General features: G+C 47.0%; 1 protein-coding gene across 7 annotated transcripts in view; it reads left to right on the top strand.

Annotated features, from left to right (window-relative positions):
- The window catches only part of NELL1 (neural EGFL like 1), a 558,514-nt gene that overhangs the window by 30,480 nt on the left and 505,860 nt on the right, over positions 1 to 22,174 (top strand). For all 7 annotated transcript variants that reach the window (XM_083164040.1, XM_083164038.1, XM_083164037.1 and 4 more), the window contains exon 2: positions 8,340 to 8,468. In XM_083164040.1, coding sequence (XP_083020166.1) covers positions 8,340 to 8,468 — 129 coding nt within the window. The remainder of the gene's footprint in view (positions 1 to 8,339; positions 8,469 to 22,174) is intronic.

The following is a 22,174-nucleotide window of genomic DNA, read 5'->3' as shown; positions in this document are numbered from 1 at the left end:
GGTGGGGGTTGCCGCGAATTGCGGGAGGTGGGGGGTCACGGGGGGTGCCGCGAATCGCGGGAGGGGGGGTTGCTGGGGAGTGTGACGCGAATCGCCACAAGAAAAAATCAACACAGAAAGGTCAACACATGTAAATGTTGACATAAGTGTGCCACTTCATTGGTGTCCATGTCGACACATGACAATGAATATGAAAAAATTAAAAAAATTAAAAATAAATCTTCAAAAACTCATGTCAACCTTTTTCATTGTCGAGTGTCAGTGTTTTGCATGTGCCATGTAATCCTGGGGCTGCTGCGAATTACGGGGGGGGGGTGCCGCGAATCGCGGGAGGGGGGTCGCAGGGGGGGTGCCGCCAATCGTGCAAGGGGGGGTCGCGGGGGGGTTCTTTTTGCCGCGAATCGCGGGAGGGAGGTCGCGGGGGGGGGGTGTTTTTTCCGCGAATCGGGTGGGGGGGGGGGGGTGTGTCACGGGGGAGGGTTTGCCGCGATTCGCGGGAGGGGGGGGGTCGCGGGGTGGTGGTTATGCCGCGAATTGCGGGCGGGGTCGTGGGGGGGTTCTTTTTGCAGCGAATCGCGGGAGGGGGGGTCGCGGGGGTGTTTTTGCTGCGAATCGCGGTAGGGGGGGTCGCGGGGGAGCGGGTGTTTTTGCCACGAATCGCGGGAGGGCGCGCGGGGGGGGGAGGTTTTGCCGCAAATCGTGGGAGGGGGCGCTCACCTGGTGGCTGTGGAGTAGCAGTGCTGGGCAACATGGGAAGGCAGTGGGTGTCTGGCACTGTCTGTGGGCTCACTGGGCTGGTTCTCTGTCACATACCTCCCAACATGACCCTCTCCAGGAGGGACACAATGCTCTGTTTCTAGACTTCCCCTTAATGTATGATTGCCATCACCTGTTTTAAACAGGTTAATTTCTCAGAAAGGTGTTCAGCACAGATGAAGGCAATCACACATTAAGAGGAAAGTCCAGGAACAGAGCGTTATAGACACAGACACCCACTTTGAGTGACAGATGTAGCCAAATATATAGGAGATGTGAGCACAGTCGCAGCAAACTTGCAGAGGTATTGTATGGGGAGGGCTATTCATTGCTTTTCACCGCGACTGCCACTAGATGGCGCTTATTGTAGCAATTCAATTTTTTCTTTATTCAGGCAGGCATGCCGCTGGGGGTGAGTAATTTCAGCTCGGCCTTCTGAGGTGCAAGCTGAGATGTGCGAAAACACATAGCTTAGACTTTAATTAGCTAAACCTGGTACTGATTGCCAGGGCATCTGCACCCGGCTGGGGAGAAAAATGACACTCGAATCTCCAGTGGGCCACAATTCAGTTTGGATGCCCATAAATCAATTGAATTGCCCAATCCCCAGGCATAAACTATGTGTTTTTGGTAAATTTTTTGTTGTTATTTTTTTTTTGCATACTAATTTAAATGCAGCCTGAAATTTGGGATTCAAAAGTAATAACTAGTCTTTGGTAAATATGTGCCGTTTAGAATGGTTTTATTTTTAGTCTGCACCATTATTTTTTTTACTTGTAAATTTCTATTAGACTGTAAACTCCTGCTCTACCACTAGGGGAGCTGTGGCCAGAGGTGACACAGATGTGCCACAGACCCTGAGCGGATGCTTCGGGTAATTGCATTGTGGAACTTTACCCTGAAAATTGAACGCTGTAATCTTGGTGGATATGGGTTAAAATAACCGGCGGCGACTCTGCATAATTCTATTATTTTAGGCTTTGATGCAGATATAAGAAGTCCTCAGTGGATGTATGGTGGCCCCACAGTCTCCCTTCCCGGATGGGGTCTTAAGCAGCTCTTCATCCCACCCAATTACTATAATCCCACTGAGAGCCTGGAAGACTAATCCGCCTGCTGCGCCTTTCTAATGCTGCATTATCCGAAGACTAATACCTAATCTGCAATCTTGTTTTATTCTATCCATCAGCGCCCATGCTGGATTAACATGTCGTGTAATTGTAACTGACCAATGCTTCCCCTCATTGTATCCTATTACCCACAGCTGGAGGCCTTATTGGGTATTTGTTGTTACCAGATATTCATCGGATTGCTGTAAATCCTAATACTAATATGTCCGACCCTGGTGACGTTACAGTTTGCGTTCATCTGAGGCTCGTGGCCGCATTACCCCTTATGTAGACTCTGTTCTTGCGCGCCGCTCCACGCGCCATTCCAGATAACAATCTAGTCGTATCATTGGACCATCTTTGTGTTGATCGGGTTATTTATTAAACACCTATAATGCAGATTGTTATTTGTAATTACAGCTTATTGCAGTTATCACCACAATGTACTGTATGACTACATTCTCACTGTGGCAGATTAGTGATCTTGGCCCAGAGCAGTAACAGTGACTTACCCGGTAAACACGCCGAGGGGCGGGGCTACCACTTCTCTGGTCATCAGCGCCTCTCTGCTCATCCTGTCCTGCCCACTTATCCTGTTCCCCCATCTGTCTTCACAACTTGGTCACCCCCCTTTTTTCATACATCACTTACCTAAACCTAGGCTTGCAATATTCCTTTTAAGGGATGCTGTGGATAGGTTGACCACCGTTGGTCGACAGGCAAAAGGTCAACACATAAAAAGGTCAACACTATCAATAGGTCGACGGGGGAAAGGGTGACATAAGTTTTTCAAATAACGTGTTTTCTCATACTTTACTATGCAAGGGGCATAGGGCGTGATTATAATAGTGTGCCAAGCGTAGCGAGGCACTGTGCCTGAAGTATGGCGCGCAAAGTGGTACACTAATACGGTGTCCATGTTGACTTTTATGTCGATGTATACACAAAAAGAGACGGGGAAAGCGGTGCACTAATACTGTGTCTGTGTCAACTTATGTCGATGAAGACGTAAAAAAAAGTCATGTCGACCTATTGCTTGTGGCCTAATGGGAGCCCTGTGAAATAACTAAAGGAGTGCTGGATCTGTGGGGGAAGCCCCCCATTTTGCTCTGGCAGACTGTCCCCTGAGACTCTTCCAGCACGTGCTGCTCCTTCTCACTGACGGGAGCCAAATGCTGCATGTTACATTAAAACTGCAGCACCAAGTTCCTGTTACTGCGGAGGAGTGAACTTCTCTGTGTCACCCCTCCCCCTGGAAGGGGGACACTATGGAGCAGCTCGCCACTTTAAATACAGGACACCTACTGTATAATTTACCCAGGTTCTTGGGATGGATACATATAAAGGCTTTCATAATCATGGAATTAGAGGGGGATAATCAATTACCCCACAGGTTCCACCTTTGCTGCTAAATACCGTACCCAGGCAGTTCAGTTAGCGGGGATTACCCCATGCGCTGTTTGCCGAGGGTGGACTTACTTTTGCAGCCTCTTAAATTGTGAGGAAATGTCATTGACAAAAAGGCACCATTGGGGTGGGGGTCGTTTACCATGCCGGGAAACCCGTTGATTTCGTGTTTTGCATGGTGTCGGTGAGTTAACCCGCATGTGCGTTTTAGTGTTCATTCTAGCACCCGCCATATTTGAAAACCCATGCAGTTCCTCTTCCCTGCCTGGGGTGTCGCTGTCTGCTGTGGTGTTTCTAGCATAGGTCTGGATTGCATATCCGTGCTGATATACAGACCACACTGTGCTAGAAGCACTACAGCAGACAGCGACACCCCAGGCAGGAAAGAGGAACTGCATGGGTTTTCAAATATGGCGGGTGCTAGAATGAACACGACGTTTGAGAAGTGTGTCGTTGTTGTATTGACTTTCCTTCTACATTATTGACTATTGGTTCTGCTTATATTGGGGTTTTCTCCACACCATTCTCTCTGCGGGTCAGTAGCGGAATTTGTGGGTTGTGGGCCCAGGTGCAAAGGTATCATTTAGGCCCCCTTCTTCTACCCCCATTGCTGATTTGGGCAGCAGAGGGCTCCTCAGTCCTCAGGGGCCAATACACCTGCTGCACTAATGGTAGTTCCGCCTCTGCTGTGGGTATTGTGTTGTACAGCTTGTTAAGTCTCAGATGAAAGTTGCTTTGAGTCTCTTACAAAGTAATCGGCGCAGACAGACCGGGTTTTGCTGTTTCCATGATTTGTTTTCTTTTTAATATAATCAATGCTTGTTGTAATGTTCTGTTTTGCACTTCTAGAATCTGCTTTTAGGTTCAGGAGATTGATCATTGATTTCTTTATAAGCGCATTGCATTGATGTGATCAGACCGAGCTATATTTAATTCTACAATCCGGCAGTTGCAGGCTTCCATTCCTATTGGCAAAACGCAGCAATGCACAGAAGGAAGATGCTGGGTGGCGTGTAGTGGTTATACCGCGGTGTTGCTGTACACACAAATAATAGTGTCATGTCCTTTTATAATGTTCTACAACTACAATAACTGATATTTTCTGTTTTTATTTGAATGCCAGCATGTGAATCCAGTATGAGTGTGATTGGCTGAGGATCAAAGCTTAGAGAGCTGCAGGCTGTAAGCTGATAGGATGGTACGCTGTCTCTCAACTCTCTCTCCCCCTCTCCCCCTCTCCCCCTCCCCCCTCTCTTCCTCTCTCCCTCTCTCCGCTTTTATAAATATCTCACTAAATTTTAACAGTACAGTAACCGATCTATCTATATGGCTAACTACGCCTCCCCTCTGAAGTGAAATAATGCCAATGGCCACTAGAGGCCACTCAAAGGCCCAAATTACTCCTTTGTGTGCTAAAAGATGTCATGACAGAAAGTGAAAGCAATGTTTGCAGGGACACGGATCTGTTTTAAACTTGGATATGGAGAGAGGGAGCTGAGACGACAGAAATTGGAGGTAGGAGCAGATAGGGACTGGGGGTGGGGTGGAGGGTTTTTGGGTTAAAAACTGTCACAGCTCAAATTGAAAGAACATTGCAAAAGCTGTCATTTCCCGTTATATTTCCCATTCAGAAACGCTTGTTACACACTAGCATTCCATAGCTTGGTCCCCGTTAGCAGGGTTCTGTCACTGCGTGTACAGAGGATGACGATGATGGTGATAAAGCGTCGGAGCGCATGTCATCGGCGACATATGGCCTAAATCCGCAAGAGACCCTGATTATTGAAAATCGCTATAAGGCGATATTCACTAATCTGTGCATGTGCGAGCCCTGAAGTCTAAGGCCCGGCGATGCGGCATTGGGAGGGCAGTGGGGGTACACCGGATTTGGACAATGCAGGCCTGACCAGACCATTTGCAACCCAAATAATGGCGGCCCAGTGCCTGCCTGTATATTGCTCTTACCCTGACTGTCTGTAAATGCTATATCTCATCGCCATTGTTCTCTCAGAAGAAATATCTGTAAAGTTAAATAAAATTGGAGCCAGAAATGAGTCCTTGAAATGATACAGAGAAGCAATAGGAGAAAGGGATAAAGAATAAAGCTCGGACAGGGCAGAAGGATCGCTTTATGACCGGGACCGTGTCGCGGCGGCTGCTGCTGCTGGGGATGCAGAGAAACCACCCAGCTGTCCTGGAATTCATGGCAGAGCGGTGAGAGTCATTATTGATTCATAGGTGAAATCCCTGCCGCTGACTGCAGCTTCTCTGTCCTTACTCAGCAGCACTTTAGAGGTAATGACTGCAGGTGGATCTAATTAGCCAGCTACATGTAATTAAGCAGAGACTAAAGCTGCAGACATCTGCCTAGCGCACATCCTGCCTTGACGCCTGTCTCACAATCACCGGCTTGAAGACGGCTTTTTTTGTTAACCAGTTTATTTACTTTTTTTTTTTAAAGTGTGTGTGTGTGTCTTATGTATTATTTCTAGAAGCTGATTTTTGGTGTCGATCCCTCTTTCTCCCTTCATACTTAACCAATCATTGATAAATGAGGTACAATTTTAAAGATGTTGTTCTCCGCTTCTGACGAATTGTTAATTTAGAATTGCACTTTTGGCCTATTCGCATGCAAAATGATCGATGTTGATAGCAAAAAAGATCAAACCCTACGCGTTTCGTCTATATAGCTATCGCGTAGGGTTTTTGACTTTTTTTGCTATCAACTTTGTGATTCAACCTCAATCATCGATTACGTCTAGCTGTAAAACAAATCAGTTGTTCACGACTGAAAGATTGAGGCATTATTGTAAATCCTTATTTTATGAATTAAATATGTTTTATTACAATGTTTTTATCTGTGTATACACTAGGTGGTACTTATTGAGCGCACTCTGCTTTCTATTACTATCTCTTTCCCTTCCCTCGCTAACAGGGAGATTTGTGTAGAGTAGCAGTTATCATATAGCACATTGTAAGGGTCATCTTACATATACATATATATATATTACTACTCCTCACCACTATGAGGTGAAGTGCCACCACTGAGCAATAGAGGCCACTTGACTGACCAAATTACTCCTTTGTGTGCTAAAAGATGTCATAACAGAAAGTGAATGCAATTTTTGCAGGGACACTGATCTGTTTCAAACTTGCTGGATATGGAGAGAGAGAGCTGTGAATACAGATATTGTAGGTACGGGCAGATAGAGACTGGGGGTGGGGTGGAGAGTTTGTGGGTCTAAAAACGGTCACAGCTCAAAGTTAAAGTACATTGCAGAAGCGGTCATTTTGATATAGAGTATATAGGTAGATAGATAGATAGATACAGGGGTCTCCACACTCACCATAATAAACTAACTCAACTTAATATACAAATAATCAAATAAATAATGGTTCATGAGTTGAGGTTTTTTAAGTAACGCAACCACCTCGTTGGAATTTTGACTGTAAGTTTTGGGTAATTACCCCCCACATGAGAGAGGACGTTAGTCAGTCCTTATGCAAGTGCCACATGTACTTGGTCATAGTTGGTAACTCGTGACCCTAGTTCTATGAAGCGGCAATGGTTACCCTTGTGCCAACCTGCTGGTGCATATTTTGTGAAAGGTGCCGGCTTAAAGCTCGCTCACCTGGAATGAGTGGGAGACTCCTATATTCCAGGCAGCAGACCAGCCACTTTCCTACTGAAGCTGGCGGGTGAGGCCTTACAAAGCAGATTACGTATTCACCGCTCCACTCTTCACCTGGCGACCGTGTGAATCATGACATTCTGTGGTGGTTGGAGCCATAACTATATGACTTTACACCCCCCCCCCCATTACTGACAACGGTGCCCGCTCTCATACCCACTGTTGGTGGTGGAGGAAGGGTTCTGTGTACCCGTGTACACCACTGGCTTGTGTTCATGCAACATACATGATTTCATAACACAACTCGCATTCTATTTGGGTTGACCCCAAAGATGATGGTAACCGCATGATAGATCCACAGGGGTTTATTTACTAAGATGGGATGTTGCTATGGGCAACCAATCAGATCTGTTATTTCTAGAAAGTGCTAAATAAATAAGTAGATTCTTTTTCATCCCACCTTCAACAGAACTTCATAAATAAACCCCACAGGGTCTAAGTAGAAAGTCAATTGGTCGATATGCACCAGGGGCGATGTTGACACATGTAAAGAAACACATGAGCTTTTTGTGTGTTTTTTTTTTTGTTTTACTTTTTTTATTCTTTATGATGCACTCCAAAAACTGTCCCAATGCTCACACACCGTGCAAGTTACATTAATTGGGAGTCAACGTGCTTTGGGGTCAAATTTGACACCAAAAAGTGAACAACTCATGTTGACATTTTTTGAGTTGACCTATGATGTTTATTTGGACACTATCGATCTTTTATTTTGGATCCGGTGTCTGTCTGTGTGTGTGTGTCTCTCTTTATCTCTCTCTCTCTGTCTCTGTCTCTCTCTGTCTCTCTCTCTCTCTCTCTCTCTCTCTCTCTCTCTCTCTCTCGATGATTGCATCATAAACAATGCTATTATTATAACTCTGAATAACCCTCACACAGCTTATCGATGCCTTTTGTATCGGTGGTCCGTGCTCTAACACATGAGCCTTCTGTAGTTTTGAAGGGCCTATGGCTGCTGAGCATCATGTCTTATTGACTTGTGCATGGAAACTTAAGTATATCTTAAGACCATCGATTGCCATTTCTGAGGGGGTCCTGACATAATTGGGTGTGTGGGGTGGGGGGGGGGGGGGTGGACATAAACCCCCATCTATGCAATGTGTGAGACTTTAGAGGGTAACCAGCAGTAGGTCTCTCTCTCCCTCTCCCATGCCTTACCAAGCCTCTCTATCCAGCTCAGGGGAGTAGTACCCAGGCCATTCTCCGCACCCCTGCTCACATAAATCCACTCAATTATTAAAATATATATTATTCTGTACATTATATAATGTATACAATATCACTTTGACACTCCATTGAACACACAGACCCCTCTGGTTGGGAATTGTGCTCTGTATGAATGAATTTATTTTAAATCTTTTATTTTTGTTTGCAGTGATTGGATTTGGCACAGACTCCGAATTACAAATTGACATCATCTCGGAACTAGAACTGGAGAACAGTACGAGGGGAATCACACAAGTATTCGGGGCTCACAATGGCAGCAAAGCTTTCTTATTTCAAGGTAAGTGTCAGCATTGTTATAAGGCAGCCCTGTGTCCTTTATACGGAGGTGCTGTAACATTATAAGGAGGCTCTAGAACATTATAAGGAGGCTCTAGAACAGTATAAGAAGACTCTAGAACATTATACTGTAAGGAGGCTCTAGAACATTTATAAGGAGACTCTAGAACATTATACTGTAAGGCGGCTCTAGAACATTATACTGTAAGGCGGCTCTAGAACATTATACTGTAAGATGGCTCTAGAACATTATACTGTAAGGCGGCTCTAGAACATTATACTGTAAGGCGGCTCTAGAACATTATACTGTAAGGCGGCTCTAGAACATTATACTGTAAGGCGACTCTAGAACATTATACTGTAAGGCGGCTCGGCAGTAGAGATAAGTAAAGTCCCGTCAGCACCATTTGCCATGCCCACCATACTGTGCATTTAATCCCATCTATCTATAAATATAGCTGCGAAAGCAGTGACCAAATTAGGTTCTGTGCTGGGAGGTAAATTCAAGAGGGGGAACAAAATGTGGGGTGTCCTGTGTGAATGATCCCTGCACAGAGTAAGGGGAATAACAGGCGGAACAGTCTCAAACATTCTGCCTGCCTCTGCCTTGTACTACTTGAATACTAGGTAAGATAATGCGGTTACCGTTTGTGATGTGATGACGCACAGCCCCCATTGCAGAGAGAACTGGACGTCATGCTTCGGTTGCAGCCAGCAGGCCGACCTCATACTGGCACAATGCTGAGGGTTTAGCTGAACACTGGATCGAGGAACGAACGTGACTGTCAGGAACCTGTGGTGGAACATTCTGTTTTCAGGTGTCTTGTGCCTGTGGACTAATAGTAGTCAACCTGTTGACTGTCGACTTAGATCTTGTCAACCTAACGATGCACACCTGCCGAGGTCACACACTGTATATAGGCATTCCTGCTATCATTGTAATCAGTAGAAGTTGCTTGTGCATCATATTTGCCCCTTTTGCAAATAATATTCTATTTATCGCAAAAAGTAACAAAACCAGACCCCCAGAAATAGTCGCGCCAATGGTTGTTTAACACAAAAAGATGCTAGATATATGTGGACCAGAGACTTCTACAGACTAGGGATGGTCATTGTTGCCTTTGCCATGGATGGCAAAAGTGCAATTGGACATCGATGGTGCATAACTATGCAGTGGATGACCATCGATGTTCTTACAAATCGATGATCATCCATTGTCTTTGACTGATTGGGCTGTGGGCCAATCAGAATACGGTGGCGTGGCCTATGAAAAAGCGAAATGAAACTATTCGTTTGAGCTTGACATCGATGGTGGGAAACCATCTGTTCTCCCATATCGATGTCTAAACTATTTAACATAAACTATTGATGTTTCTAAACATCGATGGTCGATGGCCATCCCTAATACAGACCCGCTCGGTGTGGGCCGATTTTGCTACCCAGGCCAATGTTTTGGGTTTGCACATGTGCCGAACGCCTTCAGCGAGTTTTGCACCCACCGGGGGGGGGGGGCGCGCTCAATAGTGGCCGGGCATGGGGCAGAAGCAGGGGAACGCTGGCGGGTCTATGCCCCTTTGGGTGGGCAGATGACAGCAGTGCCCACCCCAAATTCGTCAGGAAGTGTATGCTAGAGGGGTCAGTCCAGGCTACGGACAGTGGAAAAATCAACCGGCCATCGAATGATTTCTCCTCCTTGCGGCCACATGCGGATGTATGTGTAATCGAATGCATCCGCACGCATGCTGGTGAGGGGATTCGGGGGGGGGGGGGGGGTTGGAGAGAACGCTTGCTGGGGTGCACTGGCGTAAATATAAAAAATTGGCTCACGCTAATCAAATTGACCTTCACAATATGTCCGCCCCCTTACAGAAGACTGTTTTTGAGGCATACTCAATAAGAGTCTGCCGTAAGGGGGTGTGTATTTTGTGTGGGCTATTTCTCATTAGCAGGAGCCAGGAGGAGCACCGGGACCGCAGACAAGTAGATCTGCGGGTCCCGGCCACAGGCACAGCGGCAAGCAGAGGGGTAAGGTAGTCTGGTCCCGGCAGCAGTGCAGCACATCCATAGCCCCGCAGACCCCCGGCGCCCACACTTACTCAGCACCTCTCCATGACCGCGGGACTATTGTTACGCTACCGCTGGAGCACCGTTTACCTGCTCACTAGGCAAGTGACATACGCAGCCTAGTGAGGTCTGAATCAGGCCCTTTGGGCAAGATGTACTAAGCCTTGAAAAGTGATAAAATGGAGAGTGATAAACCACCAACCAATCAGCTCCTACCTGACCTCATTCAAACACAACCTGTGACATGGCAGTTAGGAGCTCATTGGCTGGTGGTTTATCTCTCTCTATTTTATCACTTTTCAAGCTTAGTACATCTGGCCCGTTGGGTGAAGGTTGTGTCTCCATGATCACCTGCGAACGCTGCCCAGCCCCCCTCCTGCCCTACTCTGTGATTAATGGGACATAAACGCTGACAAGACCAGAGGGAAGATTGTGGAGGTGGCTGAGAAGACTCCGCTGCGATGTGTCCTCCACAGTGAGGTGTCAGTTATAATGCATGGGCTGTAATTGGCAATAATGTCGGAGGCATTACATTAATCTCTCTCCGTCCTGGCACCTTAGAGACAAGCCAATGACAAGAAGCACTCATCAATTATTTACTAAAACTATACCGCAAACAGCCTTTATCTCACCAAGCCTCTGACAATTCTTCTTCAGATCAAGATGAACGGCAGCCTATCGTACAGGAGGGTTCATGGCCTCCGAGGTCTGTTCGGATTAATATCTTTATTTCTAGTGCTTTATATAAAGGACACCAACATGTTATACATCATATTAACACAACGTAGTTGCAGTAGTATACACGGGCACCAAGGTGACCTAAGAGGAGGGGGGGGGGGTGTAGTTGCTCTTCCTTGCTCAAAGGATGCATAATTGGGCATAGTCTTCTTCTCCTGAGTCCCTTCTGGTGGTGGAATGCAGAGAAGGGGTCAGAAAAGAAGACTTTGCTAAATGATGCTACCATTGAGAATTAATTGTTTAATAGCCGTGATCATTAGATAATTGCCAGTGACAATCATTGCCGGTGAAAATGAAGGCCTAATTTATTCCATGCTTGTTAGCTATGACCTGTCCAGATGGCTGTGCCAATGTAACTTACTGACGGAACCATTAATTAATATCTATATCTATATCTATATATATATATGTGTATATATATATATACAGGTTGAGTATCCCGTATCCGAATATCCGTTATCCGAATTATTCCAAAATACGGACATTCCAGAAAGTGAAATTTTTTTTTTTTTTTTGCTAAAAACTCACTGGGGACATTTGTAACAGCATCACTGGGGACATGATATATAACTGGCACTATATATGTGCAAGACAATGATTGCTTGGCATTCAAATTCAGTGCTGAGATAGTACACACATTTTGTTTCACGTTTTGAAACCTTGTTTTTTGAACAAATAAAATATATTTGTGTGTATTTTATGTGGTAATAAAATATATTTGTGTGTATATTATGTGTTTATACAGCATAAATGCAAGATACTTCAAAATACATCATTGAAATATTAAAATATTCCGAAATACGGAATAATCCGTTATCCAAAATTCTCCTGGTCCCGAGCATTTTGGATACGGGATACTCAACCTGTGTATATATATATATATATATATTTATATTCCCAGTATTGGCGCGGCACTCCAACGATACATCAAGGCAGTGGGTAAAAGTAAAACTTCTCTTTATTTGCTGCAACGTTTCGATGCTACGCAGGCATCGTTTTCAAGCAGAGTAACAACATTGTTACTCTGCTTGAAAACGATGCCTGCGTAGCATCGAAACGTTGCAGCAAATAAAGAGAAGTTTTACTTTTACCCACTGCCTTGATGTTTCGTTGGAGTGCCGCGCCAATACTGGGAATATACATGCTTACATAGTGCGGGCACCCAGAACTGCTACACTGAAGGAGGTTGTGCCGGGCATTCGAATATATATATATATATATATATATATATATATATATATATATATATATATATATATATATATATATATATATATATATATATATATATATATATATATATATATATATATATATATATATATATATATATATATATATATATATATATATATATATATATATATATATATATATATATATATATATATCTATATCTCTATATATATCTATATATATCTATATCTATATCTATATCTATCTCTATCCCTGAGCACCCATACACGTGTGTGTAACAGCATTACATGCACATGTATGACTGGCGAGTCCCTGAGCGCTCATACGTGTGTGTAGCAGCATTACATGGGGAGCGACATGTGTGATAGAACCTTTTATTGCGCCCAGGTTCAGACCAATAAATTCGCTAGTTGGGGTGATGGTGGTGCACGGGGGGTTCCTGACACGTTTTGCTGCATCCCCACAATCTGCTTGTGGTCTGAACCAGCCCCAGGCAGATAGACTCCACTGGCAAATAGTGCATATACAGTATACACCTGACTGCGCAGCGCAACCTACTGTTATAAACCACTACTGTCCTCTGGCAGATGTTTCAAACTACAATCATAATAACTGGCATACGTTGCTTTTGCTATTTGAGCTTTTTGTCTTTTAACATCCTATCTGGAACTAATTTTGGTGGCAGTAGAAGGGGTCCCCAGCAGCACAGAGTATATCAGGAGATGAGTGATGTGTCAGTGAGGACAGGGCTGCATGTGACAGGGGTAGTGATATGATGTGAGGAGGGGAATGGGAGCAGTAGAAAGCCACAGACTGAGAGTTATATACTGGGAGGAGCAGGGTCCTCAGCAGCACAGAGTATATCAGGAGATGACGGATGTGTCAGTGAGGACAGGGCTGCATGTGACAGGGGCAGTGACATGATGTGAGGAGGCGAATGGAGGCAGCAGGAAGCCACAGACTGAGAGTTATATAGTGGGAGGAGCAGGGTCCCCAGCAGCACAGAGTATATTAGGAGATGAGTGATGTGTTAGTGAGGACAGGGCTGCATGTGACATGATGTGAGGAGGGGAATGGAGGCAGCAGGAAGCCACGGACTGAGAGTTATATAGTGAGGAGCACGGCCCCCAGCAGCACAGAGTATATTAGCAGATGAGTGATGTGTCAGTGAGGACAGGGCTACATGTGACAGTGACATGATGTGAGGAGGGGAATGGAGGCAGCAGGAAGCCACAGACTGAGAGTTATATAGTGAGGAGCACGCCCCGAGCAGCACAGAGTATATCAGCAGATGAGGGATGTGTCAGTGAGGACAGGGCTGCATGTGACAGGGGCAGTGACATGATGTGAGGAGGGGAATGGAGGCAGCAGGAAGCCACAGGCTGAGGGTTATATAGTGAGGAGCACGGCCCCCAGCAGCACAGAGTATATTAGCAGATGAGTAATGTGTCAGTGAGGACAGGGCTGCATGTGACAGTGACATGATGTGAGAAGGAGAAGCAGGAAGCCACAGACTGAGAGTTATATAGTGGGAGTAGCAGGGTCCCCAGCAGCACAGAGTATATCAGGAGATGAGTGATGTGTCAGTGAGGACAGGGCTGCATTTGACAGTGACATGATGTGAGGAGGGGAATGGAGGCAGCAGGAAGCCACAGACTGAGTTATATAGTGGGAGGAGCAGGGTCCCTAGCAGCACAGAGTATATCAGGAGATGAGGGATGTGTCAGTGAGGACAGGGCTGCATGTGACAGGGGCAGTGACATGATGTGAGGAGGCGAATGGAGGCAGCAGGAAGCCACAGACTGAGAGTTATATAGTGAGGAGCACGCCCCGAGCAGCACAGAGTATATCAGCAGATGAGGGATGTGTCAGTGAGGACAGGGCTGCATGTGACAGGGGCAGTGACATGATGTGAGGAGGGGAATGGAGGCAGCAGGAAGCCACAGACTGAGAGTTATATAGTGGGAGGAGCAGGGTCCCTAGCAGCACAGAGTATATCTGGTTAATAGTTGACTAATGTCACTGGATCAGTGACATGTTGCCCCCTTCGATCTGTCTTGGAATGGGTCCCTCCAATGTGAGCCCTTCCTTTGGCAAGAGAATGCTTTGCCCAACATTTATGATTGAAGTGTAGACAGATTGTGATCATTGGCACATCTATGAGTGCAGTGAGCACCCCTAGGTCCTGGGGATGAACACTTGGCACCCTGCATCCATATAATTATATTCCCCTCTCTGGAGTCCTGCACCAGAGATCACGGAGAAGATGGCGCCATGGCTATGTCCCCAGAGATTTGCGTAGTTGCCATGTTCCAGTGTACCCTGTCACAATGCCGGAGTTTGCTGGGCCACAGAGAGGAGGGGCCCACATGAAACCTGCACGTGGGCCCCCTCCTCCCCTAACCCCCCCCCCCCCCCCCCTTGATATTGATGCTTAATTAGAAATATGAATTTGAGGGCTCTCAGTCCCGATAGGTGTCTAATGTGTTTCTTTTTAAAGCTCATTAATGGTAATTTAAACAGATTATGATAATTACTGTATCAAATATATTACTGCAGTAATTGAGGAGCCTTTCTAATCATTGGATATAGGACTGGACGTGATCATTTCCTTTTCTTCCTTTATCAGAATGCCGGTACATAAATATTTGTTATTTGCCAGGGTGGGCCGCTCCTGTGGCCAGTGCCCGGGTCTCATGCCACGCTTGTGTCTGAAACGAGATGACCCACCAGTGGGTAAATTTAGTGATAATATAGCAGAACTCTCCATAGTTATCTCTTATGCACCATTGCAGTTTCTATCACATACAATTACAGGGTCATTATATTAGTATCCAATCCTTCTGGCTCCATACCCTGCAGGCAGCAAATTGTAATTCATGCTGCCTCCTGACTGTCACCTATTGGACTGCAAAGTACACGTCAATAACCGGTCCCGGATGGCTGCGCGAGATGTTTGCTGTTTCTCCTTGCAGTCATTTAATAAACATGCTTCCTCTGGGCGTAGGGCCCTGCTGGCTGCACGGTCATTTGTGTGTTACAGAAGCCAATAAAGTGAAAACACAATAAAGAGGTGAAAGTGGGGAGCAGACGTGTCTCAGGAGAGCTCCTGCACCCTGCCAAGCAAAATACCCTTTTACCCACCCTGTACCCCTTACCTTATCCCCCTCTTAAGCCCACTGCCGTTCTGCTGTGCTCCGGTTCCGGTGGGAGCGAGTTGCGGAGCCGGGGAGCACTTTTCAGAGCTCCTGCAGGTTGCGGCCCTCCTGACGGTCCGGAGCCGGGACCTAGAGTTTGCCATCCCCCGACCGCGATCTCCAGGGGAAAGAACCGGACCCGATCTGCAGCCGCTGTGATCCCCCCGGGAGTCCCTGGTGCCCGGAGACGGCACCCAGGTTAGTGCAATTAGCCCGCACCTCTGACGATCCCCTGGTCACGCTGCCGGAGGGGGACCGGCTCCGGAGAACACCCGCCCGGCAGCCTGTCAGCGCACATACGCTGCGGCTCCCCCCCGGGCACACAGCACACGCTGCGGCTCCCCCCCAGGCACACAGTTCTTCCAGCCTCCCTCCGGGCGCACAGCTCGTGCCCCCCGTCTCCCGTCCACCGGAGGTCTCTGCGGGGTGGCGCGCCACAGCCATAATTAACCCCTGAGAGCCATAGCCCTCCCCAGACTCACCCCCTCCTTCTGGACCAGATAACCCAGGAGCTTCAACTGACTGGGGACAGTCCCCCCCCCCAGAAAACAGGGGACGCACCCTGGGTGGTGGATACCCACCCTGCCCCTCCAGGAGACCAACTGCACTGGGGGAACCTACCAAGCCACACTCAGCGAAATAGAACTGGTCCCTTAGGACCTTCATTCGCACTGGGGGAGGCCAGCCCGTGGACCCCCCCAGAAACAGCCAGCCTCCATCTCTTACTCCCCCTCAACCTACAGGGGAAATAAATAAATAAATTAATTAAAAAACAAAAAAACAATAAAATTTAAAAAACAAAAAAAAAAAAATCACCGGAGGTGGCCCCAATAGACCCAACCTGGGAGCCGCCCACAGATAACCTACCCGCAGCCCGGAAGGATCCTCCCTGACCCACCCCTCCCCACACCACAAAAACTCAAGCTACCTTCTCCAAACAGATCCATATCCCCTGTGCAGAAGTCGCCATTCGCAGGCTGGTCCGCGAGTGGTAAAACCCTCTCTGCCCCACCGGGCCCTTCTCGCCACGACAATGGAAATGGTGGCCATGCCTGCCTAACCGCGATCCCCGTCCCGCTAGGACCGAAGCACTATACCCCTGTGGACAGCCCCTGATATCTACCCCTAGATTCAGACCTACCCCACGGTACCTATCACAACTGACCCTCTTATATAATGTCACAAAAAAGCAAGAAGTCCGCACAGGCCTCAGGAAACTTCTTTGGTTCCAAATCCAAAGGTACCCCAAGCTCAGTGCAGCCTCCAGATTCCCCCTCCCGCCCTGACTCAATGGAAGCGACAATTGACCCTCAGATTCAGGCAGTGATGGCAGGGTTGCTGGAGGGGGTCCAAAATGCCTTCAAACAAGAACTCTCTAAAGCGGTTTCTGAATTCAAATCAGACCTCGCAGCCTTAGGCAACAGAACCGACGCACTGGAATCTAAATCGGATGACATCTGCCGCTCCCAATCCCGCCTAGACAAGGAAATATCAAGACTTCATGAAGAAGTAGAGGCCCTCAAAGAGAGACAAGAGGACCAAGAAAACCGTTCCCGACGCAACAACCTGCGTATTCGTAATGTGGCGGAGTCCATTCTAAGCCCCTCCCTATCCTCATTCCTGAAAGATTTCTTTCAACACATCATTCCATCCCTCTCAGATGAGGATTGTCTCCTAGATAGAGCACATAGGGCCCTTCGCCCGAAACCTCCCCCCTCACAGCCTCCAAGAGACATCATTGTCCGCTTCCATTATTACCAAACCAAAGAAAAGATCCTCACTGCCACCCGGGATTCCCCAACACTTCAATTTCAAGACATGCAGCTACAAATCTTTCAAGACCTAGCCCCCTCAACTATTCAGAAACGGCGAGATCTTCAACCCGTTACCAAAATTCTCCGACATCACAAAATTCGTTACAGATGGGGATTCCCCTTTATGCTTCAGGTCACAGCAAATAGTGCCTTGCACAATGTTAAAACCCTAACCCAGGGTCAAGAACTCCTGGCCAAATTGGGTCTCCTACCGGCCCCATCCATGGAAGAAGATTCAAGTGCTTCCTCATCGAGACCACAACGACTTCCACCACCCTCTCCGGAATGGACAAAAGTATCCCGTCGTCAGGCGGAAAACAGCCAGCCTATTTGAAAACATGCAGTGATGCCCTTTGCTTACCTATACCACTGCAGGACATACCTACCTGCCCCACGTGATTGCCTCCTCGTGATAGGAAGCACCTCCCTCTCTTTATTACCAGTTAAATGTTTAACAATATACCACCCCCAATGATGTTATGAATCTCTAAAAAGATCTAAAGGGTTGTACACATTTTCTACCCTTGTCTCTCGACCCAAAGTTGAAGTGTTTCCCCTCCCCCTGTTCCCCTTCCCCCCTCCCCCTCCCACCTAATTTGTTTACAACTTAGGTCTGAAAGCCCTGCACAGCAGGGATTGAGTTTATACAACTTATACAATATAAGTTTACTAGGTTATTACCGTTTAAGTTTGCTTCGGTCCTGGTGGACTGGACCCCACCACCACTAAACCCCACGACCCCCCCATACTCCCTTAAAATGTTTTGCATAAATGTAATGCTGTTTATCTATGTAGCGGTCTCCACCCGAGACCCTCCTTTCCAGGGACCCTGCCCTTTTGGGCAACTTTTCTTGTTCTCTCTCCATCTGTCCTTACTAACCTTTTCTATTCTCTGTGGCTCCCCTCACTTCTTCCCTTTCCCCCCCCTCAGCCCCTCCCTGGGGTGGCCCCCTCTAGTTCCTAAGATCACCCCATTATACTCTCTAAATACACATGAGATGACTACACGTAACCCACCATGTCTCTTAAATTGTTGTCTATCAACGTAAATGGTCTTAACTCCCCTAGGAAACGTACGATCCTTATGGGAGCCTGTAAAAGAGAGAACGCAGCTATCGTGTTTCTGCAGGAAACCCACCTCACAGGTCCCCACTCCCAACTCAAGGGTCGCGCATTCTCGCAGTCCTTTTTTGCTTCGGCTGATTGCAAAAAAAGGGGGGTTGCTATTTTAATCCACCGTAATGTACCTTTTGTCCCGATTAAGACCATTGCAGACCCTGATGGGCGGTTTCTTATCGTGATAGGAACCATCCGCTCAATAACCTTAACCCTAATCTCCTTGTACGCCCCCAACCAGGATCAATCCAAATTCTTTGATACCTTTTTTAAACGCATAGATAAAGTGGCACAGGGCCATATTATTTTGGGAGGAGACTTTAACACATTTATCGACCCACTACTAGACAGATCCTCTCCCCCCCCAAACGCCACCTTGACGGCGGTCCCCAAAGCCTCCCGCACCCTGGTTGCCTCCTTGAAGCATTATGGACTATGCGACTCCTGGCGCCTCAAACACCCTCATGATAAAGATTTCACACACTTCTCAGCCCCTCACCAACAATACTCTAGGATAGACATGCTCCACATCTCCTCTTCCATGATCCCCCAAATTAGGGAAGCAGGCATCACCCCGTTCACGTGGACAGACCACGCAGGCACCTACATACTATTAGATATATATGAACGCCCACCGAAAATTCTGAGATGGCGCTTAGACGACTCTCTTTTACAACACCCCTCCTCCCTGGCAGAGGTCAAGAACGCAATTATAAACTATTTCAAAGAAAACAACACCCCCGATATTTCCACGGGAATCCTCTGGGAAGCACATAAAGCCACAATCAGAGGCTTACTCATTTCAAAAACCTCAGCAATTCGAAAAAAAGCAGCGGCACAAATCCAGACCCTGGAATCTCAGCTTGCAACATTACTAGCCCAACACAAACTTTCCCCCAACTCCACATTGCTAGCACAAATTGAAACGCTAAGAGGTCAACTAAATACACTCCTCTCACATCGTGCTGCGACCATCCTAAAGAAACTCCAACAGCGTTTCTACGATAAAGCTGACAAAATAGATTCGCTGCTAGCTAATGAACTACGTCGCCAACAAGCATCCAAAGCGATCGACAAATTATACTCCCAGAAGCTAAACTCCCTCACTTACGACCCTAAAGAAATGGTAGAGGAGTTCCGAACTTTTTACAGCTCTCTATACAACCTGACTAACCCCTCTCCCACCTCCCCAACTACAACGGAGAACTTAGCCTCTTATCTGGCCGACACACCTCTGCCCACACTCACAGACTCTCAGCTCTCCCCTCTAAATGCTCGTATCTCGGGAGAAGAGACCATCGCGGCAATTCGCTCCATGCGACCCTCCGCTGCCCCAGGCCCAGACTGCTTTACAGCCCAATACTACAAACTTTGTGCGAAGGAGTTGTCCCCTCACCTCACTGAGCTCTTTAACAGCATCCTAGAAGGCGCTGCCTTCACCACGGAAGCGACCCAAGCAGACATCGTGGTGATCCCAAAGCCAGACAGAGATCACACTAAATGCTCCAACTACAGACCGATCTCACTACTGAACGTAGACCTAAAAATCTACGCCAAAATTCTGGCTAACCGGCTAGCCCCTTTACTCCCTCACCTGGTACACCCAGACCAGGTAGGATTCATCCCTTGTCGCCAAGCGTCAGACAATACAAGGCGGGCAGTAGACCTAATCCACACCATCCAAAAGCAGAAAACTCCATCCCTGGTCCTAGCACTTGACGCAGAAAAGGCCTTTGACCGCATATCCTGGCCTTTTGCCTTTGCGGTTCTAGGCAGGATGGGTTTCACAGGAACTTTTTTAGAAGGCATTAGAGCATTATACCGCACTCCGACAGCCCGGGTCTCGGTCAATGGAGCTACATCTGACAGATTCAAGATAGCGAACGGTACACGCCAGGGTTGCCCCCTCTCCCCGCTCATATTTGCTCTTATTATGGAGCCCCTGGCGGCGAGAATACGTAACAACGTTAATATCCGCGGTATCCGCACTGGCCCCTCTGAACACAAAATTGCATTGTACGCTGACGATGTTTTAATAACTCTCTCAGACCCGGCCGGATCCCTCCCTTCTCTTCTCTCTGAGATACGACACTACTCTCAATACTCTGGCTACAAAATAAACGTGGAGAAGACCGAGGTACTTGATTTTCATATCCCAGAAACTCTCAAATCCGACTTAAAGACCCTGCTTCCTTGTAATTGGAATAAAAAGAGGATCAAGTATCTCGGAATTTACCTTACACAACATTACCACCAACTGTTTCAGGCTAATTTCCCCCGACTCTTAGACACGATTAAAAAAGATCTTACCTCATGGTCATCTTACTTCATCTCATGGATAGGTAGAATTAACTCTGTTAAAATGACAATACTCCCTCGTCTCCTTTACCTTTTTCAAACCCTCCCAATATATATCCCCCCCTACGTTTTCAAAACCCTACAACACCAAACCTCCCAGTTCATATGGGATAAAAAACGTCCCCGAATTAGACTAAAGCTACTTCAACGTCCCTCAAGACAGGGTGGTCTGGGAATTCCAGATTTTCGGAAGTATTACTATGCCTCCCAACTCTCACAAAGCGCTCAATGGTGTAACCCTTGGGGAGCGGAAAAAGTATGGGTAAAGATCGAAACAGAAGCACTGGGGTTGGCCACAATGGCATCCCTGCTGTGGCTCCCCAGAGCCAGACGCCCTCGCACCACTCTCGCCCACCCAGTGGTCTCCCGGTCTCTAACTGTTTGGGACTTCGTAAACAAAAGATTTAAATTAGCACCAACCCCCTCTCCATTAATCCCCCTTTTTCACAATCCAGATTTTCCCCCCGGATTAGGCCAATCCTCCTTTAGTAGTTGGATAAAAGAGAAGATCTACTATCTCAACGATATCGCCATCGATACTAATTTTCCCCAGTTCTCAGACATTCGTGGGGGTACGGCAATCCCAAACATAGACTTCTTTCGCTACTTGCAAGTCCGGCACTTTCACTCAAAAATCCTGTCAACCCTCACCGCCAGACCCCTAACATCTTTTGAATATATCTGCTGGAAGCGCTCTTCCACCAGAGGTCTAATCTCCGCAATCCACTCGCTTCTGGGGACAAATTCTGACCCCACAAGGGCCTCACATGAGCTGGCCTGGGAACGGGACTTAGGTCACCCTTTAGACTCTGAAGAATGGGAGGAAATATGGGATAATGCCGCCTCCAGCTCGATCTGCGTGAAGACCAAAGAAAACATATACAAACTCCTATATCGATGGTACTACGTTCCCTCCCGACTACAAAAGATGTTCCCGGATTCCTCAGATAGGTGCTGGAGAGGATGCGCGGCTGAGGGAACATTTATGCACATCTGGTGGTCCTGCCCGAAAATTGCCAACATTTGGAAAGAAGTAACAACGTTACTCTCAAGCTTGTTTGAGGTTGCCGTCCCCCTTGACCCCAGATACTTTCTTCTTCCCTTAAACCTCCCCACGCTTACACACCACCAGAACAAATTACTCCGCCACATATCCTCTGCCATGACATGTCAAATAGCAATTGACTGGAAAAAAACCACACCAGCCCCCCTACAAGCAGTAA

The sequence above is a fragment of the Crinia signifera genome, chromosome 11, assembly GCF_055691185.1.
Source record: "Crinia signifera chromosome 11, ASM5569118v1, whole genome shotgun sequence".
NCBI lineage: Eukaryota > Metazoa > Chordata > Amphibia > Anura > Myobatrachidae > Crinia > Crinia signifera.
Note: the sequence above shows the minus strand (reverse complement) of the source record. Positions and strands in the feature narration are given on the sequence as shown.